Raw genomic sequence first — 26,181 nt, 5'->3', positions numbered from 1 at the left:
GGCCAGGTCGCAGTTGTAAATGAGAACTTGATCTCAACTGGCCTACCTGGTTAAATAAAAGGAGATATGAAGTAATAATAAAAATCACCAAGCCTGTATTCAAAGGATCATGCTTCAAATATAGAAATATGACATATTTGACATTCACATAGACATGTTAATAGCAGACACGCTCTCCAGGACTGTACCCCAGACCACCACAAATGAAGAATGTGACGTAAGCGATGAGGAAATCATTTATGCAGTAAAAGAAAAAAAATCTAAAATTGAAGTTTATTTGTCACTGTAAGATCTACACCGAATACAACAGGTGTAGATCTTACAGTGAAATGCTCACTTACAAGCCCTAACTAATATTGCAATTTTTAAGTAAAAAATAGGTATTAGGTAAAGAAAAGAAATAAAAAAACGTTAAAATGACGTTGAAAATAACAGAAGCGAGGCTATATACAGGTGGTACCGGTACAGAGTCAATGTGCTTGGGCACCGGTTAGTAGGCAAATTGAGGAAATATGTAGGTATAGTTAAAATGACTATGCATAGATGATAAACAAAGAGTAGCAGCAGCGTAAAAGAGGGGGTTGGCGTGTGGGAGTTGGCGGGACACAATGCAAATAGTCCGGGTAGCCAATGTGTGGGGGCACCAGTTTGTCGGGCTAATTGAGGTAATATGTACATGAATGTATATTTAAAGTGACTATGCATAGATGATAAACAGAGAGTAGCAGCAGCGTAAAAGAAGGGTTGGCAAATAGTCCGGTGGCGATTGTATTACCTGTTCAGGAGTCTTATGGCTTGGGGGTAAAATCTGTTGAGAAGCCTTTTGGTCCTAGACTTGGCTCTCTGGTACCGCTTGCCATGCGGTAGCAGAGAGAAAAGTCTATGACTGAGGTGGCTGGGGTCTTTTACAATTTTAGGGCCGTCCTCTGACACTGCCTGGTGTAGAGGTCCTGGTTGGAAGGCAGCTTAGCCCCAGTGATGTTCTGGGCCATATGCACTACCCTCTGTAGTGCCTTGCGGTCAGAGGCCGAGCAGTTGCTGTACCAGGTAGTGATGAAACTCATCAGGATGTTCTCGATGTTGCTGCTGTAAAACCTTTTGAGGATCTGAGGACCTATGCCAAATATTTTCAGTCTCCTGAGGGGGAATAGGTTTTGTTGTGCCCTCTTCACAACAGTCTTGGTGTGTTTGCACCATTCTAGTTTGTTGGTGATGTGGACACCAAGGAACTTGAGGCGCTCAACCTGCTCCACTACAGCCCCGTCAATGAGAATGGGGGCGTGCTCGGTCCTCCTTTTCCTGTAGTCCACAATCATCTCCTTTGTGGTGATTACGTTGAGGGATAGGTTGTTATTCTGGGACCAAACAGCCAGGAATCTGACCTCCTCCCTATAGTCTGTCTCATCGTTATTGGTGATCAGGCCTACCACTGTTGTGTCGTCTGCAAACCTAATGATGGTGTTGGAGTCGTGCCTGGCACATCAGCCACTGGAGGGTGCTGTTATGCAACAGCTGAGAGCAGTCAGATATGCATACAGTGAGATGCAACTGCTGAGGAACCTGCATAGAGATGGATGGCCAGACAAGAAGAAAAGTGCTCCACTGAAAGCGCAACCCTACCGGCACATCAGAGACTCTCTTTACGTTGAAGATGGACTACTCATGGTAAACAAACGCATTATCATTCCCAAAGTCTTTGGAGCTGAGGTACTTAAGAGGCTCCACATAGCTCATTTATTGGCCTCACTGATGATGTCCAAATGATGGTCGAATCGTGCACTTCCTGTCAAGAAAAACTACCCAGCAACCAAAAGGAACCACTCCTACCACACAAAGTGCATGACACTCCATGACAATAGAATCACAGTTGATATCTTTGAGTTCCAAGGATGCTCATTCCTTCTGATAGTGGACTACTACTCCAAATATCCAGAGGCGCTGAGGCTGTCGGACAAGACATCAGGTTCTGTTGTAGCAAAGTTCAAAGCTATGTTTGCTAGACATGGTATTGCAGCTGAACTGAATGCAGATCATGTAGCCTTTGCAAGAGCTGAGATGGCCCAGTTTTGAAAAGAGTGGAGTTTCAAAATCAATCATTCTAGTCCAGTGTTTCCCCAGTCAAACGGAATGGCTGAGAGGACCATTCAGTCAGTGAACAGCATGCTCAAGTCGACAGCACAGACAGGTGTTGAATCTCACACAGCTCTCCTGAACCTGAGAAACACACCTGTCATGGGTCTGCAGCACTCCCCTGCTCAGCTACTCATGGGACGTATCCTACACTCCAAACTACCTACAAGTAAAGCAGCCCTTCAGCCAGTGACTCCCAAAAATGCCCAGCATGGACCGCACGAGCTCACAAAAAGCATCTCAGACCTGACAGAACAGCCAGGTACAGGGACAATGAAGTAGTCACAATCACTGACTTTGATTCGAACCAGGAGGTCGAAGAGGTGACACAAAGAGACACAAATGAACAGAACATGACAAATGACAGAGCACCAGAACCCTCTGTCATAGAGACTCACACCAGTCAGTGCACCAGAGCAGCCAGGTTTATTAAACTACCAGCGAGCCTACAGGACTGTACTTGAGTGAGTCAGAGGTAAAAACCTGGTATTGTAAGTGAAAGTAGACCACCACCTACCTTTTGGCTATTCAGCAGTATTAAAAATACTATATTTTTGTTAAAAAGTTATGTTTACTTGGAAGCTCTAGCTAAGAGGGGGGGGGGGTGTAATATATGGAAATATACACCTTTAATGATAGTCCATAACTCCCTTGTGTTTAATAACAGCCAATCAGTATCACTCTTGAGGTTGAAGGTCAAGGGGATATGTAAATGAGCTGTCTTGCAGTTTGAAATGTGTCTGTGTGCACAGTGTTAATCGTTACCCTGCTTCAGATGTAGAGCTAAAAGTAATAGTACTTCCGTTTCCATTGTCAAGTTAATTCTACCATGCAATCTAGAGCACGAAAGTAATATTATATCAAATGTAGATTTTTTGTCAATGGCCTGCACTGTCAGTGGAATTATTTTTTAAACATTTTCTTACAAGTTAATAAAAAATGAAAAGCTTACATTTTTTGAGTCAATTATTCAACCCCTTTGTTATGTCAAGCCTAAATAACTTCAAGAGTAAAAAGAACAAGTTGCGATAATAGTGTTTTTTAATGACTACACAATCTCTGTACCCCAACAATACAATTATCTGCAAGGTCCCTCCGGAGCAGTGAAATTCTAACACAGATTCAACCAAAAAGACCAGGGAGGTTTTCCAATGCCTCGTAGGAAGGGCAACTATTAGTAGATGGGTAAAAATGAAAAAAGGAACCATAGAATATCCCTGTGATCATGGTGAAGTTATTAATTACACTTTGGATGGTGTATCAATACACCCAGTGACTACAAAGATACAGGTGTCCTTCCTAACTTAGTTGCCAGAGAGGAAGGAAACTGCTCAGAGATTTTACAATGAGGCCAATGGTGACTTTGTCAATTAGGTTAGTATTGTGGAGTAACTACAATGCTGTTTATACATTATCAGTTCTCTCTTATCACCGCCATTGAACTCTGTAACTGTTTTAAAGACACCATTGACTTCATTGTAAAATGGGAGAGTTGACCTGGTTAACAGGAGGCCTGGGAAAGAGACGTTGAAAAAAGAGGGAGAGAAGTTGAAGAAAGATGGAGAGACGTTATCAGTGTTGCTGAAGAAAAATTATCAAAGAAGACAATAAAAATAGAACAAAACCCATTCCTACCCAGTTTTGAATGGAAATACTGGTTTGATTTTATAAGAGTTATTATTTTGTTAAGAAAGACTTAGTAGGGACTGAAGCTACCGTCTCATCGTGGAGGTACAGTTGAAGTCGGAAGTTTACATACGCCTTAGCTAAATACATTTAAACTCAGTTTTTCACAATTCCTGACATTTAATCCTAGTAAAAATTCCCTGTTTTAGGAATAATAGCTTAACTAGCTACCTTATTGGTGAAAACGTAAACTTAAAAGTAAACCAACTTATTCACTTGTACATTAAATAAATAGTTATTCAAAAGAAATGCATTAACGACATTGTAATTCGATCCCCTTTTAAATCTAATACCAATTAATTGTAACAAATTAACTCTAAACTTGGTTTTAACAAGGGTATTACACAATCAATTTGCAAAAATGTCTACATTTCTAAAGTTTCTATACAATTGTATCATTCTCCACATATAATTTCAGTTTCATTGTGGACTTTTTCCCATAACAGTAGCACACGAGGGAGTTCCATAACTTTCATTTCACAAAGCGATCTTCTGTCAGATGTGAATGAAAAGCAGGCTAATGTGGTGAACAATTTTATGAATCCAAAGCAAATCTGCTGTGGGTTTGAGATAAATAGATGCACAATTTACTTTTGTAAACCGTTCAGTGTACATTAAGTTTGATGATTTTAGTTGAATGATGATGTAATGATTAGAACGTTAGGCTTTTATTTGAGGAGAGAACTATGAGGGTGCATCTAGTGATAACAGTATTTTTATGGTAGTTAAATAACTACAGTACATGACCAAAAGTGTATTGACACCTCCTCGTCAAACATCTCGTTCCAAAATCATGGGCATTAACACAAAGTTTGTCCCCTCTTTGCTGCTGTAACAGCCTCCACTCTTCTGGGATTACTTTCCACTAGTTGTTGGGAACATTGCTGCGGCGACTTTCTTCCATTCAGTCACAAAAGCATTAGTGAGGTCAGGCACTGATGTTGGGCAAGTAGGCCTGGCTCGCAGTCGGCATTCCAATTCATCCCAAAAGTGTTCGATGGGGTTGAGGTCAGGGTTCTGTGTAGGCCAATCAAGTTCTTCCACACCGATCTCAACAAACCATTTCTGTATGGACCTCGCTTTGTGCACGGGGGCATTGTCATGCTGAAACAGGAAAGGGACACAAAGTTGGAATCCCAGAATCATCTAGAATGTCATTGTATGCTGTAACGTTAAGATTTCCCTTCACTGGAGCTAAGTGGCCTAGCCCAAACTATGAAAAACAGCCCCAGACCATTATTCCTCCTCCACCAAACTTGGCACAATGCATTAGGGCAGGTAGCGTTTTCCAGGCATCCGCCAAACCCAGATTCGTACGTCGGACTGCCAGACGGTAAAGTGTGATTCATCACTCCAGAGAACGCGTTTCCACTGCTCCAGTGTCTGATGACAGAAAGCTTTACCCCACTCCAGCCGATGCAACCACTTCGCGGGCTGAGCTTTTGTTGCTTCCACTGTCGTGGTAATTTATTTTGTCTGACCAGAATGACGTATCCACTCACTGACACTACCGGAAGGTCCGAGGCATGTCCCTCTCTGCTCCGTTTTAGTCAGAGTGTGGGCTAACCTGAGCCACGTCTAACGGAGCCCCTGCACACAGTTTAACCTCTGTCTCCCAGGAGCAATCAGCAAGCAGAGTTAGCATCCCATCCTCGTCGCCAACTGTCGTGGTAATTCTAAGCAGAAGGAGAGAGACTGTATTCTTTAAAACAACTTTACTATAAGATTTGCACAAACAACGCAATCAATAACAACCACTCAACAGTGCATCGTCAGGAAAGCCCAACGAACAGAGTTGTCTCTCTCCTCTTATAGAAAAAGTACAACCTATTTTGTCTACATGGCCGTTTAGCAGATGGGTGGAAACAGGGACGAAACATGGTGAGTAAAAGCTGATTTAGCTTGTCTGTGCAGATTAACATAGCTGACGTTGCCATCATTATCTGTTCCTTCCTGCATGTTTCCACCCATCTACGTTCCTGTAGATTGTGAAAACAGGATGTCACATACTGAGGTTGCACCTAAAAGGCTCTTATCTATATGCCCAGACTTATGACTAAGTCACAAAAGACAGTCCTGTATCAGCCAAAAAATACTTACATATAACAATGGACAATTCTCAAGGTAAAAACAGCATAGTAGGTCTATTTAAACAGTATTGTAGGTAATTCAATAATTTCCTAAGCAAACCATTACATTACATTACAGTTGACCAGAGCTGAAATTTTAACAACTTGTTGGAAAGGTGGCATCCTATGACTATGCCACGTTGAAAGTCACTGAGATCTTCAGTAAAGCCATTCTTCTGCCAATGTCTGTCTATCGCGATTGCATGGCTGTGTGCTCGATTTTATACACATGTCAGCAACGGGTGGGCTGAAATAGCCAAATCCACTCATTTGAATGGGTGTCCACAAACCTTTGTGTATATATAGTGTACCAATTTATGCTCCAATAGACATTGACCAAGGGAATAAATACATTGTAATTTAATAATGAAATCAAATGTATTTAAATAGCCCTTCTTACAACAGCTGATATCTCAAAGTGCTGTACAGAAACCCAGCCTAAAACCCCAAACAGCAAGCAATGCAGGTGTAGAAGCACGGTGGCTAGGAAAAACTCCCTAGAAAGGCCAAAACCTAGGAAGAAACCTAGAGAGGAACCAGGCTATGAGTGGTGGCCAGTCCTCTTCTGGCTGTGCCGGGTGGAGATTTTAATTAACAGAACATGGCCAAGATGTTCAAATGTTCATAAATGACCAGCATGGTCAAATAATAATAATCATAGTAGTTGTCGAGGGTGCAACAGGTCAGCAACTCAAGAGTAAGTGTCAGTTGGCTTTTTCATAGCCGATCTTTGAAAGTATCTCTACCACTCCTGCTGTCTCTAGAGAGTTGAAAACAGCAGGTCTGGGACAGGTAGCACGTCCGGTGAACAGGTCAGGGTTCCATAGACTCAGGCAGAACAGTTGAAACCGGAGCAGCAGCACGGCCAGGTGGACTGTGGAGAGCAAGGAGTCATCATGCCAGGTAGTCCTGAGGCATGGTCCTAGGGCTCAGGTCCTCAGAGAGAGAGAAAGAAAGAAAGAGAGAATTAGAGAGAGCATATTTAAATTCACACAGGACACCGGATAAGACGAGAAATACTCCAGATGTAACAGACTGACCCTAGCCGCACGACACATAAACTACTGCAGCATAAATACTGGAGTCTAGTGTAATGTTTAAAATCATAAAAGGATTTTACTTATTCAGTTACTGCCCTACACTTTCATTTTTACAAGATTCTCATCTAGCAACTCAACATTAGGAAGTTGTTCCCTAATGTTTGGTATACCCAGTGTATTACAGTTGGCAAATTGTAAGATTACGAACTGGGCATGTGAGACTATCTCCTCTTATGTTATATTTATGTTATGATTTAGATTATAATAACTTCAGTTCAAAATACATATGCATTGCTGTTATTCTGTATTTTCATCTAAATGGTTTAGCTTTCATTCTCTTTTATTTCAGCGGAAGAGAGACATGTCTTATGACGATGGACTGAGGTGGGACAACATTACTTCAGTAAAAGGCCTCCATTTTCCACTTGTTATTGCACACTTGCAGTAATACTCTGTACTACGCTGTACCACAATACTATAATCCTAATATTCAGAATTGTATGGTGATGGTTATTATTGATACAGTGGTGATTATTGATACAGTGGTGATTATTGATACAGTGGTGATTATTTATGCAGTAAATAGTGTGACATTTTGTTACACATGGTGTTGTATTAACATTTTTGGAGAATACATTTTCTCATCCCATGTAGTTCAAATTATAATAATTAAGCTACTAACTATAAAAACTGTGTCAAATAATAAATTTAGCCATGCATGTCTATCAACAAATTAACCATTCATAATGGCATTGTTTTTTACCCCTGACATTCCATCAGGATGTTCCAAGACCAGCTGGCGGAGAAGGTCCGGCCCTTCATAGACTTAGTAGACGACATGAGATCCATAGGGATAGATAAGGAACTACCACTGCCAGCCATTGCTGTGGTGGGAGACCAGAGTTCAGGAAAGAGCTCTGTGCTTGAGACCCTTGCTGGGGTGGCGCTGCCCAGAGGGACTGGTGAGATTCTGTAATGTTTTCTGAACACACAAAAAAACTATTTGAAATCAATATTAGCATTTTAAATGTAATGCCCAAATCACCCAAAGTCTCTGAAAGTGGTTGTGTAACTTAAACATGATTTGGGCATTGACAAGTTTTTGGTTTGAAAATGCTGAAGTTGGCGTTTGATGCCAGTGGCTAGGTAAACAACCCTGAAGCAGGATTTCACACTGTCCTTGTCCATAGACGAGGTCAGGAAACAGACAGTACAATAGGACCACAGAGACACGGACATTACTGAAATGTTTAGAACCTTCAAATTAACTTGATAACCGCAGCCAACCTTTTCAGAAAATGTTCATTGCAAGTTGACTGTACATGAGTTTTTTCAACATTTAGTCAGACATGTCTGACATGCTTTCAGAACATTAGAGCAACCTTGTTGTCTGTAGCCTGCAGAAGTTAACTTCTATGGGCTACGTGGGACGCTAGCGTCCCACCACCGGGACACACTATCAACAGCCAGTGAAATATCAAGGGCGCCAAATTTGAAAACTATTAAATGTCATAATTCAAATTTCTCAAACATACAACTATCTTACCCCCTTTGAAAGATAAACATTTCCTTAATCTAACCACGTTGTCCGATTTCAAAAAGGCTTTACGGTGAAAGTGTAAAGTTAGATTATGTTAGGACAGTACATTGGCAAAACATTACATACAGCCATTTTCAATGCAAGTACAGGCGTCACCAAAAGCAGAAAACTAGCTAAAATTATGCACTAACCTTTGACAATCTTCATCAGATGACAGTCCTAGGACATTATGTTAGACAATACATGCATTTTTTGTTCTATCAAGTTCATATTTATATCCAAAAACAGCATTTTACAATTGCGGTGATGTTCAGAAAATATTTTCCGTCCAATACCGCCAGTGAATCAGTGCTACAAATTAAATAATTACTATTCGAAAACATTTTTAAAATATAATATTGTCATTCAAAGAATTATAGATTACCATCTCGTGAAGGCAACCGCATTGCCAGATTTAAAAATAACTTTACTGGGAAATCACACTTTGCAATAAACGAGGTGCTATGCTCAGAAAAATAGACTTGGCAATACAGGCTAGCGCCCTCTTGGAATCATCTAAAATGAAATATACTATTGTAAATATTCACTTACCTTTGATTATCTTCACCAGAAGGCACTTCCAGGAATCCCAGGTCCACAACAAATTTTGTTTTGTTCGGAAAAGCTCATAATTTATGTCATAATAGCTCCTTCTTATTAGCGCGTTCCGAAGGCTACTCCAAATGTACGATGTGCGCGGAACATGTCGCCACGAAAGTTCAAAAAAATATATTTACGTTTGTTCAAACATGTCAAACGTTGTATAGCATAAATCTTTAGGGCCTTTTTCAATCAGAACTTCAATAATATTCAAGGCGGACGATTGCATTGTCTTATAAAACGTTTCGGAACGAAAGAGTCCCCACATGCATGCGCGTCATAGTAGTATAGGCCATCCGCTTATGACAAACTTTCCAGGCTTCTCGTTCGGTCAGTTTTTACCGGAGAAGACTCAAACCACTTTGTAAAGACTGTTGACATGTAGTGGATGCCTTAGGAAGTGCTACATGAATCCTAACTTACTGTGTGTTTCATAGGAAAGCCTTGAAAGTGATTCCACACAGATTTCCACTTCCTGTTAGGATTTGTCTCAGGGTTTTGACTGCCACATGAGTTCTGTTATACTTACAGACACCATTCAAACAGTTTTAGAAACTTCAGTGTTTTCTATCCAAATCAAATAATAATATGCATATCTTAGCTTCTGAGTTTGTGTAGGAGGCAGTTTAATATGGGCACATTTTTTTTCCAAAATTCTCAATACTGCCCCCTAGCCCCAACAAGTTAAATATTTATCATGAAATTCATGTTCCGGTCCGATGTTGACTGTACTGTCATATTGATTGTTGTATTGATTGTTCTGTAATACAGTATAATGATCTGTCATTGGTACTTCCTTGTTTCCAGGAATTGTCACCAGGTGCCCACTGCTACTTCAACTCTGTAATGACAAGGCAGTGAATTGGGAGGCTGTCATCTCATACGGAGAGAATGTCTTTGATTTTGACGAACCTTCAGAAGTCGTGAAACACGTTGAACAAGGTCAGATGGGAACGAACACAGACACAAACACACAGACATATTATTCTACACTGTACATTAACCTGTGGAGGCTCCTCAGAGGAGGAAGGGGAGGACCATCCTCCTCAGTGAATTTCAGAAACATTTAAATAATGAAACATTTATAAAGTATTATTTTTTAAATAAAACTATACTAAATATATTCAAATGACCAAATAACTGATTAAAACCCACTGCTTTACAATTAAGGTCTACAGTAGCCTCAACAGCAATCTGTTAGGTAGCACTAATGTGTAGCCGGAGGACAGCTAGTTAACATCTTCCGCTGCATATATATATATATATATATATATATATATATATATATATATATACACAATAATCTATAATTTCAATATGCATTTTTCAATAAGCATTTTTCCAGAAGCATTTTTCTACAGCTGGCCATGCTTTCCACCTGGCTACCCCTACCCTGGCCAATAGCTCTGCACCTCCTGCAGCAACCAAGTTAACAAACAGATCACCGACCATTTCGAATCCCACCGTACCTTCTCCACTATGCAATCTGGTTTCCGAGCTGGTCATGGGTGCACCTCAGCCATGCTCAAGGTCCTAAACAATATCATAACCGCCATCGATAAAAGACAGAACTGTGCAGCCGTCTTCATCGACCTGGCCTAGGCTTTCAACACTGTCAATGATCTCATTCTTATCGGCAGACTCAATAGCCTTGGTTTCTCAAATGACTGCCTCGCATGGTTCGCCAACTACTTCTCAGATAGAGTTCAGTGTGTCAAATCGGAGGGCCTGTTGTCCGGATCTCTTGCACTCTCTATGGGGGTGCCACAGGGTTCAATTCTCGGGCCAAATCTTTTTTTCTGTATATATCAATGATGTCGCTCTTGCTGCTGGTGATTCTCTGATCCACCTCGACGCAGACGACACCATTTTGTATACATCTGGCCCTTCTTTGGACAATGTGTTAATTAACAAACCTCCAAACGAGCTAATCGTGACAAAAAAATTCAAAATATTCCATTACCGTACTTCGAAGCATGTCAAACGCTGTTTAAAATCAATTTTTATGCAATTTTTCTCGTAAAATAGCGATAATATTCCGACCGGGAGACGTCGTTTTCGTTCAAAGACTGAAAATGTGAAATGGACTCTTCACGTGCATGCGCACACACCCATTTCATTGTTCTCAGACCGACCGCTATCCAAATGCGCTACTGTTTTTCAGCCAGGGACTGCAGAGTCATCATTCCCCGTTCTGGCGCCTTCTGAGAGCCTATGGGAATCTTAGAAAATGTCACGTTACAGCAGAGATCCTGTGTATTCGATAAAGAGGCTATAGATGGCCAAGAAATGGTCAGAGAGGGCACTTCCTGTTTAGAATCTTCTCAGGTTTTGGCCTGCCATATGAGTTTTGTTATACTCACAGACACCATTCAAACAGTTTTAGAAACTTTAGGGTGTTTTCTATCCAAATCAAACAATACATGCATATTCTAGTTTCTGATTTAACCAGATTAAATCGGGTACGTTTTTTATCCGGCCGTGAAAATACTGTCCCCTATCCTAAACAGGTTAAACAGCAATTATGACAACTTCCGGAGGATGTCCTCCAATGTATCAGAGCTACTCAAACACCAGGCTCAAACAGAGATGGATGCTATGTTAGCTAGCTGGCTATGGCTATCCAACAAAGTACCTCTTCCAAGTCAAGGTAAGTTTTTAGGTTTTATAAATTGTTAGCCAATGGGGCCCGCCGGTGTAACTGCTAAACTGCTTGCTGCTGACTGAACACTGTACTGCATGATTGTAGCAGGCTTACTAACGTTTTAGCTCTAGTAGCTATGTTGACTATGATGATATAATATGGTGACAACGATGTAGGCTGTGTGTAGAGCTGATATGAAGGTTTGTCTTGGGAAGGTTTTTTTATCTTATCACAGAGAGCTGATGTGTTGTGCACTGAAGTCCACAAGCGAAGGGTAAAGGTGAGAAGAGAGGAGCGTGTAGATGGGAGGAGGAATTATAAAAACAATGATCAAAGACATCATCATTTTTGTATTTGGTTGCTATGATAGTGAACATGGCTTGCGTGTGTTCAGGGGTGTATTCATTCCACAAATTCTGTTGAAAAATGTTTCTTTAACGGAAAGAAGCAGGGATAAACATACCTGAATTTGTCCAATAGAAACTCTTGTTTGCAACTGTTGGACTAATGATTACACCCTAGATCAACTAGATGCAGGCAAGAGTGTGCAAGGTGGTTTTGAATGTGTGTCACCTTGATTACAAAAAAAATTCTCAACGTCTGCACCTATGCTGTAAACATTCATTAATAGGCGAGGTTGTAGCAACCTCATGATGGGTGTCGTGATGTTGTATTAGTTAATGTGACGACTGTTGCTCATCGAATGATTATAGGTTTCTAATTGCGTGATTAAATGAATCAAGCAATTATTAACTCATTAACCTGGGGCACCATGGGAAAATTTGTTTTATTGAGTTTCTATTTCCCAAAGTAACTCAAAGAATATCAGAATATAGATTTTAAAACAGTCACTAACTAATTGCACCCCATTATCTCTATTTGTACTTTGCACTTTCTTCTACTACAAATCTACCATTCCAGTGTTTTACTTGCTATATTGTATTTACTTTGCCACCATGGACTTTTTGCCTTTACCTCCCTTATCTCACATCATTTGCACACATTGTACATAGACTTATTTTTCTACTGTATTATTGACTGTATATTTGCTTTACTCCATGTGTAACTCTGTGTTGTATGTTGTCGAACTGCTTTGCTTTATCTTGGCCAGGTCGCAATTGTAAATGAGAACTTGTTCTCAATTTGCCTACCTGGTTAAATAAAGGTGAAATAAAAATAAAAAAATTAAATCTATTTCCTCTACAGTCTCATTCTTAACGTCGCATAATCCGGGAATCTGCACAGACCCAGGTCCCACCAATGAGTTCGTACCACACCAATTTTAGTTGATTATTTATTTACTAGAAAGCTAAAATGATGATAAAAGATACACATACACAAAACATAGTCTAGGCTATTGATTAGGACTTAGTATAATGGGCCAACACACTATGGCACGTGTTACCCAAAATAGGGATTTAAAAGAGAGAAAAAGGGAAAGTACATGAGAGAAATATACATTTGGGTGCATTTGTCAGCTATGCTTATTTTAACCCTAACCTTGCCCCGAACTGCCGCTCTTATTGGTCAGAATATAATGTAATTACGTGTTGGGGGTCTCAGATGGGAAGCTCCGCGTGTGTCGTTTAGGCTTCTCAATGACGCACTTCTCCGGTGCAACTCTCTGGTTGTCCTCATGATGTCAGTGTCCTTTTGGCTTAGTGGTCCGATTCCTCGCCCTTGCTCGGATAGGGGTCGTCTGAGGACAGACAGCTCTGTAGCTCAGAGCTCACAGCGTAGGAATGAAACAGCGTAGATACCACAATTCGATGGGGAGTATAGGCCAGGTGTTCCGGCTTGAGTTCACCCGCTTAGACACGGCTACTCGTCCATAGCATGGGTAGAAAAATATTTCTTTGTATTCTTCCTTGTTTTGGGGTTCGTTAACTTTTTAGACCTTGGCTGCAGCCTGGATCACCTAGTCTGATCTGTTCATTCTTAACCCCCATGTCTTATACCCTCGGGTCAGAAGTGGGCGTAACCGCCTTTAGGGCAATTCTCTGGGCGTACCAAGGTAAGGCAAGGTCTAGATTTTACTCAAATCCAATTTTAGACCACTAACTTCACATTTCATCTTTACCAAAACATTCTCTTTGATTTGGACATTTTCCACACAATGTACAATGTATAAACATCAGGCATATACTGGGAAAACTCAAAGTTACAATGTTTTTGTAATAACATCATCTATTAATTCCTTTAATAACAACACTAAAATTACATACATTTTCATATTCCATCTATCGTCATGTCCACCATTGTGGCTGACGGAAACCATTGTTCCAAAGTCCCTTTACTGCATGTTTAACCTGTTTGGGATAGGGGGCAGTATTTTCATTTCCGGATGAAAAAAAACGTACCCGATTTAAACTGGTTACTACTCTTGCCCAGAAACGAGAATATGCATATTATTAGTAGATCTGGATAGAAAACACTCTAAAGTTTCTAAAACTGTTTGAATGGTGTCTGTGAGTATAACAGAACTCATATGGCAGGCAAAAACCTGAGACGATTCCAAGCAGGAAGTGGCCTGTCTGCGAATTTGTTGTCCTTCTTTTGCTTCTCTATTGAAACAGCTCAGATACTGGAGTTACGTGGCACTTTCTAAGGCTTTCATTGGCTCTCTAAAGCCTTCAGAAAGCGGATTGAGGCATCTCCTGTCTCTGGGCAGATAATAGGAGCTCAGTTTGTCAGTGTCTGCCTGGTGACTAAGAGATTGGAGATGCGTGTTCACGAGACCATGCTGTTTTTTATTTTCGTCTTCGAATGAATACAACATTGTCCGGTTGTAATATTATCGCTATTTTACGAGAAAAATACCATAAAGATTGATTTTAAACAGCGTTTGACATGCTTCTAAGTACAGTAAAGAAACATTTTGTCTCGATATGCGCTGGCGCGTTACTGTTTGGATAGTGACCTGAACGCATGAACAAAACAGAGGTATTTGGACATAAATACGGATTATTTGGAACAAAAACAACATTTCTTGTGGAAGTAGCAGTCCTGGGAGTGCATTCTGACGAAGATCAGCAAAGGTAATACCATTTTTCTAATAGTAATTCTGAGTTTAGTGAGCCTCGAAGTTGGCGGGTGTCTGAATAGCTAGCCGTGATGGCTAAGCTATGTACTCCGAATATTGCAAAATGTGCTTTCGCCGAAAGCTATTTTAAAATCTGACATAGTGTAACGGACGTCGTATGAAGTGGACCAAAATGCAGCGGGTTGAGTGCTCATCTTAACTTTTATTAGAGACACGAAGTAACAAAATAAGAAAACGGAAAAAAAACAAACGACAGCTGAACAGTTCTGCAGGCTAAACATAGCAGTGCACAAACAACTTCCCACAAAGGGACAGGTGAAAACAGGCTACCTAAGTATGACTCTCAATCAGCAACAACGATGTTCAGCTGTTCCTGATTGAGAGCCATACCAGGCCAACACAAAGAAATACACAACATAGATAGATCCTAGAATACGAAACATAGAACATAACCAAAAACCCCGGAATACTCTAAACAAACACCCCTCTACATAAACACATATACTGACACACCCCGAACCACATAAAACAAATACCCTCCTGCCACGTCCTGACCAAACTACAATAACAAATAACCCCTTACTGGTCAGAACGTGACACATAGGGATTGCATAAAGGAGTTCTGTATCTATAATTCTTTAAATAATTGTTATGTATTTTGTCAACTTTTATGAATAGTAATTTATAAATTCACCGGAAGTTTTGGGTGGGAATGCATGTTCTGAACATCACACACCAATGTAAAAAGCGCTGTTTTTGGATATAAATATGAACTTGATTGAACAAAACATGCATGTATTGTACATCATAATGTCCTAGGAGTGTCATCTGATGAAGATCATCAAAGATTAGTGCTTCATTTAGCTGTGTTTTGGGTTTATGAGACATATATGCTTGCTTGGAAAATGACTGTGTGATTATTTTGGGCTATGTACTCTCCTAACATAATCTAATGTTTTGCTTTCGCTGTAAAGCCTTTTTGAAATCGGACAATGTGGTTAGATTAACGAGAGTCTTATCTTTAAAATGGTGTAAAATAGTCGTATGTTTGAAAAATTGAAATTATTGCATTTTTGAGGTTTTTGTATTTTGCGCCATGTGACCCCATTGGCTGTTGGCTAGGGGTTCCGCTGGCGGAACGGGGTTCCGCTAGCGGAACGTCTAGATGTAAGAAGTTAATGTTCTGAGGCCAGTTCTCCACAGGGAGAGGACAAAGGAATTTCTTTGTGGCCTAAGATTTATCATGGGTGTGAGGGGTCATAAAACCCCCACATCTTCAGACCCCTTGATCTCTCCTCCTCTGTTGGGGGTTGAGAGATAATCTGTAGGGTTGTGGTCTCCTGTAACCTGACCTGATCAGGACAGTCATGACATGGCTATTTGGGAAATTCCAGAATCACGTAGTAGCCTAAACCTATCGACGTTACATTGAGCTGGGTGAATGGAATATGAATGACAGTCATCCTATGCGCTGTAATAGAAATAAGGCCATGCTCAAAAAAAATATGATGTTCTCCCTTATCTTAAACGGTACCTGACCACCATTGACAAATCTATTATAATTTGTTGTGGAAAAGTTTGTATGGTATTTACCACAGACAACTACAGAATTGTATTTATTTTTATTTATTTCACCTTTATTTAACCAGGTAGGCAAGTTGAGAACAAGTTCTCATTTACAATTGCGACCTGGCCAAGATAAAGCAAAGCAGTTCGACAACATACAACAACACAGAGTTACACATGGAGTAAACAACATACAGTCAATAATACAGTAGAAAAAAAAATAAGACTATATACAATGTGAGCAAATGATGTGAGATAAGGGAGGTAAAAGCAAAAAAATGCCATGGTGGCAAAGTAAATAAAGTATAGCAAGAAAAACACTGGAATGGTAGATTTGTAGTTTGAAGAAAGTTCAAAGTTCAAATATAAATAATATGGTGCAAAGGAGCAAAATAAATAAAATAAATAAATACAGTAGGGGAAGAGGTAGTAGTTTGGGCTAAATTATAGATGGGCTATGTACAGGTGCAGTGATCTGTGAGCTGCTCTGACAGCTGGTGCTTAAAGCTAGTGAGGGAGATAGAATACATAATATATTATAAATAGAAGAGTTCTGTCAGGGTATAAGACAGACAAACAAACAAATAATAAACAAACAAACAGATCTTAAATGGCACATACTGCTACTGACATTGACATATCTATTCAAATTTAATGTGGAAAAGTTTGTATGGTATTTACCATAAACAACTGAAGAATATATATTATATTATAATAAGAGTTCTGTTGGGGTATAAGACAGACAAACAAACAAATAATAGACACCTGTTGTTTCATCAATATTTTCCCATTGATTTAACAGCTCAGAACGCGTTAACTGGAAAGGGAGTGGGGATATGTGAAGACCTGATCACTCTAAAGATCACATCCTCCACGGTGTGTGACCTCAGTCTGATTGACTTACCAGGGATCGCCAGGGTGGCTGTGAAAGGACAACCAGATGACATTGGAGCCCAAGTAAGTCTAACGTTAGCGTGTATAGCTTTTGTACTTTGTCCAGTACAGTGCTTGGTTATCTCATGACTCTTGTTTCTCATCTTATGATTCACTAAGGATGAATTGTTTTAGCCAGGTGTAAAGACTTTTTAATATAATTGCTAGCAAGGTAGCTATGATGGTTGAATCTGGTGTGTTGACTTTGAGGAAGGTTGAGCTTCAGAACCATAAAGAACAGAGTGCCCCACTCAGGGCGATATCACGGTAACAAGAGGTCTGATACCCTATCGTAGATTAATCAAATAACTCGGTCAAAGGCTTGCATCCTGACTGCTTTGTCACATTCCTCTTCCTTTTTTGCTAGATCAAGAATCTCATTTTGAAATTCATAAAGAATAAGATAACCATTATTTTGGTGGTGGTACCATGTAATGTTGACATACCAACAACAGAGGCCCTGAAAATGGCACAAGAAGTGGATCCTGAAGGAACAAGAACTCTGGGTAAAGACATTATATAGATGAATGTATTTTTAATTGGGTTTTTATATTAGCAGTTATCATAATGCTTTTCATTTACTTCAAGCCATTCTGACAAAGCCAGACCTGATAGACCCAGGAGCAGAGAAGAATGTGTTGGAAATTGTCCACAATAAAGTCATCATACTCAATATGGGCTATTTCATTGTGAAATGTCGCGGTCAGAAGAATATTGATGAAAACATGTCCATTACTGATGCGATTGAGGAGGAGTTGGAATTCTTCCAAAATCACGAGCACTTCAGGTAAAATGTGTTCTTGCCATGTGTTAAATGAACTTGCATCTTTGTTTTTGATGGCTTCACATCTGAAAATGTTCAGGGCCCCAAAATGTTGATTTCAGGATTTTATGAATATATATTTTTTTCCACATAACCTTTGAGAGTAGATCCATATAGTATTCATGAATGGTCTTTCCTTATGAGTCCCTCCCCTCCCTTCTCTTACATTTCTGCATATTGTACATTTTAACATTCAAAATCAAATGACTAAATGATCTTTGGTATACTCACAAAAAAACTTTTCCATATGTTAGCTTCGCACATATCTCTAGCTTAAACAGATTGATTTTGATGGGGATTTTTTATTATGTTATGTAGATATCCGTGGGACTATTGTAGGCCAAGGGTTAACTGACATTTGTATTTGACAGTTTTAATTTAAAAAATGCAGGTGTTAAATGTGTTGGACAATTTCTGTCACAACCTGATCTGTTTCACCGGTCTTGTGATTGTCTCCACCCCACACCAGGTGTTGCTTATTATCCCTGGTGTATATATCTCTGTGTTTCCTTTCCACCTGTGCCAGTTTGTCTTGTATCTTTTTCAAGTCAACCAGTGTGTTTTCCCGTACTACTGCTTCGATTTTCTTTTGCCAGTCCTTCCGGTTTTTGAACCTTGCATGTTTTCTGGACTCTGTACCCGCCTGCCTGACCATTACCCCTGACCTCGAGCCTGCCTGCCACTCTGTACCTCATGGACTCTGAACTGGTTTGACCTTTTGCCTGTCCACGACCATTCTCTTGCCTACCCCTTTTGGATTGATTAATAAATATCAAGACTCAAACCTTCTGCCTCCAGTGTCTGCATCTGTGTCTCGCCTTGTGCCCTTAGTTTGTTATATTTCTCTCCCTTTCAATGTATAGATCCCTTTTGCGTGAGGAGAAGGCAACCACCAAGTGCCTAGCCACCAAGCTCAGCAATACCCTGGTCAATGAGATCAAAGTTAGTCCAACCAGATACCCTATGGTTATCTGTTCTCCCTACACCCAGTGCACACTGGAAAACATGTTGTCTGGTACCTATTAACGTGTATGTTTGCTCCTGGTCAGAAATCCTTGCCCCAGATGTCAGAGACGATAAAGGAGCGGCTGGGGGAGGTAAAGCATTTATTGAGTCAAATAGAGGACAGGCCTCCTCCCCTGGAACCTGCAGAGAAGAGGAAGTACCTCATTCAGGTGAGCACATCTTTCTACTTCGTAAACTTATTTTGTACAAAAGTTCAATAAAAATGTCTGTGGGGTTGGAGGCCATACTGTGGAACAGTAGTCCAGGTGTGTAATAGTCATGGTTCAGTAAATTGTCAGGATAATGTCCTATAGAGAATTTGGGCAATGGTACCTGGTGCAAAGGCATCAGCTTTGTTGCACAATCTCTGCCATTTGGATTGGTCAGATTTGCAACACAGGTTTAAGAGTAGACATACTGTCCAGAAAGATAAATTAAATAGCATTAAAAGTTTCTCCACACTCCCACTTTCTCCACTCTCTTTCCTTAATTCCCAGCTGGTTATGTTTGTCACCAGGTTAAACAATACTTTGCCTTGACAGCTGATTTTACAAAAACACTTGGACAAGCTAGTAAGATAGTTCTTGTTAAATATCTGTAGAGGACTTAAGGATGGGTGGGTCTTGTGGAGCCATTTCATTGAACAGTAATCTAAAAGACCTTAATATTAAACATTTAAACAGGTATGTTTTGTTATGTTTCCTTCTTCAGGTCATAACAGATTTCAATGATCAGATTACCCAACTGTCCAATGGAGATATTATCGTTGAAGAAAATCTGTTTGATCTCATGCGAAAGGAATTTACAGAGTGGATGAAATGTTTGGAAAATGCCAAATCACATTGTAGGTACAATTTTGAATAGCCCAGGTATTGCTCATCATAATACCATGTCTAACCAATAAATATTTATGTTTCTAATCATTCCTAATATTTACTGATATAATTATTATACTACTAATAGTTATGTCATACAACAGTGATTATAATCTCCAATAAATGATTAACATTGTTTTCCTGAATTTAGACCACGAAGTAGTGCAACAAGTGGTGGATGAATATGATCAGAAGCACAGGGGAAGTGAGCTGCCAGGATTCACTAACTACAGGGTATTTCAACATGTTGTTCAGAAACTAGTGGCTGAACTTAAGAGACCAGCTATGACGACACTACAGACAATCAGAGGTAAGTGACCAAAAGCCCTTGTCACGTCTACTCCCGCTCCTACTCTCTGGTGCTTGTTGTTGCCAGTTTAATCATTATTACACACACCTGCCACCATCGTTACGCACCTTATTGTTTCTGTTCTGTGTTTCATGTCTGTATTCTACTCGTGTCTCTTGTTTTGTTTATTTATTAAACTTACTTCCTGTACTTGCTTCCAGATTTATTAGCGTACACGTTACAGCCCTAGGTTCGATTTGATTTTCCAAAAGCCCCTTTATTGAACATTATGTACGGGTCTGTATGGTAGTAATGACATGGGTCAAGAGCATTAAGTTCCTCGGTGTCCAAATCGCTAATGTCCACACACGTGCGCACAGTCGTGAAGAAGGCGAGACAGCGCCTTTTCCCCCTCAGGAGATTGAAAAGCTTTGGCATGGGCCCTCAAATCCTCAGAGTTCTACAGCTGCACCATCGAGAGCCTCTTGACTAGCTGCGTCATTGCTTGGTATGGCAAAATCACCACCCTCGATTATATGGATTTACAGAGGGTGGATCGGACAGCCCAGTACATCGCTGGGGCAGAGCTCTGTGCCATCCAGGACATCTATATCAGGCGGTGTGAAAGGAAGGCCCGGAAAATTGTTAGACCCCAGCCACCCAAACCATAGATTGTTCTTTCTGCTTCTGCATGACAAACAGCTCCTGAACAGGTTCCAGAACAGCTTCTATCCCCAAGTCATGAGACTGCTAACTAGATAACAAAATGGCTACCTGACTATCTGAGTTGACCCCTTTATTAATTTGTATCTTTGCACTGTCTCTATGCACACTGTCAGAACTCTACACACTCACTGTCACTCCAACACACACACACACTTCATTTGGTCAACCACATAACATTGACACACATTTATACTGACTCTAAACACAAACAAGCACACGCAATCATCGTATACTGAGATGCTACTGTTTATCATATATCCTGTGTCGTGACGTTGTATTAGTTAATGTGACGACTGTTGCTCATCGAATGATTAACGGTTTATAATTACGTGATTAAATGAATTAAGCAATGAATCAAGCAATTATTAACTCATTAACCTGGGGCACCATGGGAACATTGTTTTGATTGAGTTTCTATTTCCCAAATTAACTCAAAGGATGTCAGAATATCGATTACAACAGTCGCTAAATTAATCAATTTCCTCTACAGTCTCATAATCTGAACGTCGTATAATCCGGGAATCTGCACGGACCCGGGCTTTACCACTGAATTTACCACACCAATCTTAGTTGATTATTTATTTACTAGCAAGCTAAAATGATGATAAAAATGCACATACACAAAACACAGTCTAGCTATTGATTAGGACTTAGTATAACGGGCCAACACACTATGGCGCTTGTTACCCAAAATGGGGATTTTAAAGAGAGAGAAATAAAGGAAGTACACGAGAGAAATATACATTTGGGTTCATTTGTCAGCCATGCTTATTTAAAATTAGCCTTGCCCCGAACTGCCGCTCTTATGGGTCAGAATATAATGATGTAATTACGTGTTGGAGTTCTCAGGTGGGAAGCTCCGCGTGGTCGTTTAGGCTTCTAAATGACGCAGTTCTCCGGCGCAGCTCTCTGGTTGTCCTCACGATGTCAGTGTCCTTCTTGGCTAAGTGGTCTGATCCTCACCCTTGATCGGAAAGGGGTCTTCTGAGGACAGACAGCTCTGTAGCTCAGAGCTCACAGCTTCTGCTCGAATGGTGTCGATACCACGATTCAATGGAGAGTGGAGGCTGGGTGGTTCGGCTTGAATTCACCCGCTTAGACACAGCTACTCGTCCGTAGCTCGTGTAGAAAAATATTTCTTTGTCTTCAACCTTGTGTTTCGTTTTGGGGTTCGTCGACTTTGTTAGACCTTAGCTGCAGCTTGGGGTCAATAGTCTCCTATGTTAATTCTTCACTCTCCTGTCTTATACCCTCGGGTCAGAAGTGGGTGTAACCGCCTTTAGGGCAATTCTCTGGGCGGACCAAGTAAAGGGGGCAAGGCTTAGATTTGGCTAAAAATCCGATTTTAGACACTAACTTCACATTTCATCTTTACCAAAACATTCTGTTTGATTTGGATATTTTCCAAACAGCGTACAATGTATAAACATCAGGCATATACTGGGAAAACTCTTAAAGGTACAATGTTTTCATAATAACGTCATCTCTTAACCTTTAAAAACAAATACAAAAGTTACATACATTTTAATATTCCACTTTTCGTCATAACCACCATTGTGGCTGACGGAAACCATTGTTCCAAAGTCCCTTTATTGCATGTTTAATGTTCTGAGGCCAGTTCTCCATTGTTAGGACAAAGGAATTTCTCTGTGGCCTAAGTTTATTATGGGCATGAGGTGTCATAAAACCCCTAAATCTTCAGACCCCTAGATCTCTCCTCCTCTGTTGGGGGTTTGGGAGATAATCTGTAGGGTGGTGGTCTCCTGTACCCTGACCTGATCAGGACAGTCATGACAGTCCCCCTCTGGTAGGTTCAACTTGGAATGATTCTGCATGTTGCAACCCACCATAAGAATGACCATCGGATGTCCTGGTCTGTGGATCATCAGAGCAGCCCCCCCCCCTTTAGTGGTTCCCCCTGGTAGGCTTTCCGCAAGCTGTGGATCACCACCAGAATGGATCAAGGAGGTCTGGCAGTGGCTCTGTGTTCCGGCCCGTCGTCCGGTTATCCCTGTTAGTGGACCTAGGCAGTAACTTGGCAGACGTTAATAACGCACAACACTCAGGCAATACATCATTACATTTCCTCCCCAAACGAGCGGTGTCTTGGCTCTAAGGCTTCCTAAGTGTCAAAGGTAATGAAACGAAAAATTGGAATAAAAACATAAAAGTATACAAAATATGTCTACCACACCTTAATCATCTAATATGGACTATGTTCTATATGTGTCCAAGGCCTTGGCTAAATAGCTCTATCATGGCATTGTCTCTAATGTCATGTCTAGGTTGATCCTACTTGCAGGTGGGTAGTTAAGGCACTTGGAAAAACTTGGCCCCTGAAGGCCAAAGCTTACATTAGGGACATTACTGGGCTGACCTAGCGAGTTCGGGAGAGGAGGCTGGGACCGGGCCCTGTAAGAGGGTTTCCGGATCCATTGCCACCTTTCCAAAAATCGGGATTGCTTCCGTCCCACGGGTGATCCTAGTATAAGACCTCATTAGGTCTTCCATTGCACGTGTGCGCCTGTGTACGTAGTAGGTGCACACGCCAAGGGAAATGAGACCAAGGATCATGGTAACAGTCAGGATACTGTCCGGCACCGTCCAAGAGCGGGCGACAGACCAATCTTTTGGTCTGTAGTCAGTCGGGTCGACTAACAGTGCCTCATCCAGTACGCTAAGATCGACAGTCATGGGTCCCTCGTACTGGATTTGGTATTGAATGGCTTGTGGTAACTCAAGGGAACGTTTAGCAAAAGCGTCCGGCATTTCAATCTCTGTCTATCCGGTCGTCGGGAAGGTGGTATAGAGCGAGGTCGTCTATGTGAATAATCGCCCCCTCTGGTACCGTAACAAAAACAGTCTAGTTGGGGAGGTTCAATTGGGTGATGGAGTCATGGCGTTCGTAAGTCATAGTGGCGGACGCGAACGGTGTGTTGACCAACCATCAGTTCCCTACCACCTCCACTTGTGTGGTGGTGGCCCCATCCCTGGCTGTTAGTTTGGCTCTACAGCGTTCTTCGCTGGTGATAGCTTTAATACCACAAAGACGCTCAGTGTTATCCCTGACAAATGGTTTGCTAGGACAAAGGTAGTGGACATCTTTGGTTAGAGTACACATTAGCAGGTTAGGGGTGAGATAGAAATCTGGGTTGTTTTCCTGGTAAGCTACAACTGGGGGCGTGGCAATCTTTACGTGGGTACTGTCGCGCCAAAATCCTACATTGAGAACCGTTTTCAATCTATAGATATTCTCCAGTTCAACCACCGGCAGCGTCAGTAGAAAACCCACTTCATTACGATCAACATCAACGTGTATTGGGATGGCCGACCCCAGACTATAGGCCAAATGTGATTGTAACGGCCTTAGTGTGGTTGAAGTAGCTGAGGTCAATATGTCGTCCGGCATTGAGAGGGGCACTAGATATGAGGGGATTCTATTCATGGCCAAGTGGTCCATAGAAGAGCTAACTTCACGGAGAAAATCCTCCAGTAACAATCGAACCAATTGGACATGGGCATAGTCATGGTTCATGACCTCTGCTAGCTTTCCTACAGACAGGATAGTTTTGTTCAGGAGAGTAGCGTGTGTGTTGACCACCAGAATAGTGTCCTGGAGAGACTTTCCCACATGTTGCAACCTAAGGGCCTGTGCCTTCATCTGCTGCTGGATAAGTGGCATCTCTTCAGTAATCTCCCTAACATTCCTCTTGACTGTGGCTAGACTGACTGCGTTGACGGCAGTGGTACCTAGGGCAAATAGTGACCCTACGGCTGCCCCTATCGATAGTAGCGCCCCGACGAATCGTCTTTCTCGCCTGGGCTCAGCTAGTTCTGACTGGGTTACTGTGAACTTTTGGAGTTGGGCCAACATATGGGCAGTGTCTAGCTGGGCGTGCTTAATTGCCTGGCTGGTCCAGTCAGCCCCGGCCCAACTCAAATGCGCCGCAGGTGGAATGTGTTGGCGGTACACATTCTCTGCATCTAGGCGGACATATACCCTCTGCGTGTGTACTCTGCAGTTAGTTATGAGGAGTCCTGGATCGTCGCGGAGAACGATTCCCGTAGGGGGTCCATTCGTGATTACGTCTGCTGGGTTGGTTTTGACCAGGGCGCAGAGTGTCAGGATCATCCAAAGGAACTCCATCCTACAGAAACGCATAATCAGAGATTGTTGGATTATTTCAGTTATTTGTATTCGTAAACAAAAATTGTTTTGACAACTATTTTTCTGTTTTTCTTATTTTTAATCAGTACAGCGCAGGACGATATCACTAGTGACAACAGATGTATATCTGGTAGCTGGGAAGAGAATAAAAGATATTAGGTGCAACGTACTGGTCTCCTGGAAGGGATCAGCTGAGGGTACTTAAGAATTTTCTTAGTACCTCTGGGTTTTTGCTAGGGTTTTTATCTATTCGGTGCTGGCTAGCACCCCTTCTATTCCCATGGGGGGAGTGTACAACTTGATTTGGTTCCGGTGGACCCACTTTAATGTGGCGTTTTGTCGACCTTTGCTGATTTTGATCTGGTAAGCTACAGGTGATAGCTTCACCACAATCTCGTGTGGCCCCGTCCAGTGGGGCAGGAACTTTGTTGCGACGCCCGCGGGTTTGGTGTATATGTAGTACCACACCTTATCTCCGACCTCGAACACCTGGTGTGAGGCTTTTTTGTCGTAATAGGTCTTGTCACCTTCTGCACTTCTTTCCAATTGTCCTTGAGCGTACGCAAAGGTAGTCTGGAGATGGTTCCGCAAGTCGGTCACGTATTGATGAGCCGTGTAGGCGGTGGCTGCGGCGACATCTCCCGGGTTGGTACAGGAGATGCAGTGGAAGGGTCATTTGCCGGCCCGTCATCATCTCAAAGGGTGTCATTCCCGTAGACCTGTTGCGTGTGGCTCTGATTGCCATCAGTACCAATGGGAGTTTGAGGTCCCAATCTTTGTGGTTGGCTGCCACATATTTCCTCAAGATTCTGACAATTGATTGGTTGCTCCTTTCTACACCCCCCCGAGCTCCTAGGGTGGTACGCGATGTGGAGTTTAGCTTTGACTCCCAGGAGCTTCCACAGTTCGGTCATTACAGCTGCCGAAAAGTGGGTTCCTCTGTCG

General features: G+C 41.4%; 1 protein-coding gene across 2 annotated transcripts in view; it reads left to right on the top strand.

Moving 5' to 3' along the window:
• LOC115161394 (interferon-induced GTP-binding protein Mx-like) overlaps positions 1 to 26,181 on the top strand; it is a 51,446-nt gene that overhangs the window by 9,729 nt on the left and 15,536 nt on the right. The window contains exons 2-11 of one of the 2 annotated variants that reach the window (XM_029712347.1): positions 7,335 to 7,369; positions 7,766 to 7,947; positions 9,972 to 10,106; positions 17,220 to 17,374; positions 17,718 to 17,856; positions 17,939 to 18,137; positions 19,037 to 19,115; positions 19,223 to 19,348; positions 19,890 to 20,022; positions 20,205 to 20,363. In XM_029712347.1, coding sequence (XP_029568207.1) covers positions 7,347 to 7,369; positions 7,766 to 7,947; positions 9,972 to 10,106; positions 17,220 to 17,374; positions 17,718 to 17,856; positions 17,939 to 18,137; positions 19,037 to 19,115; positions 19,223 to 19,348; positions 19,890 to 20,022; positions 20,205 to 20,363 — 1,330 coding nt within the window. In that variant the 5' untranslated portion in view covers positions 7,335 to 7,346. Of the gene's footprint in view, positions 1 to 7,234; positions 7,370 to 7,765; positions 7,948 to 9,971; positions 10,107 to 17,219; positions 17,375 to 17,717; positions 17,857 to 17,938; positions 18,138 to 19,036; positions 19,116 to 19,222; positions 19,349 to 19,889; positions 20,023 to 20,204; positions 20,364 to 26,181 lie in introns of those variants that run through there. The other variant, XM_029712346.1, reaches the window with a different exon arrangement.

The sequence above is a fragment of the Salmo trutta genome, chromosome 24, assembly GCF_901001165.1.
Source record: "Salmo trutta chromosome 24, fSalTru1.1, whole genome shotgun sequence".
Classification (NCBI taxonomy): domain Eukaryota; kingdom Metazoa; phylum Chordata; class Actinopteri; order Salmoniformes; family Salmonidae; genus Salmo; species Salmo trutta.
Note: the sequence above shows the minus strand (reverse complement) of the source record. Positions and strands in the feature narration are given on the sequence as shown.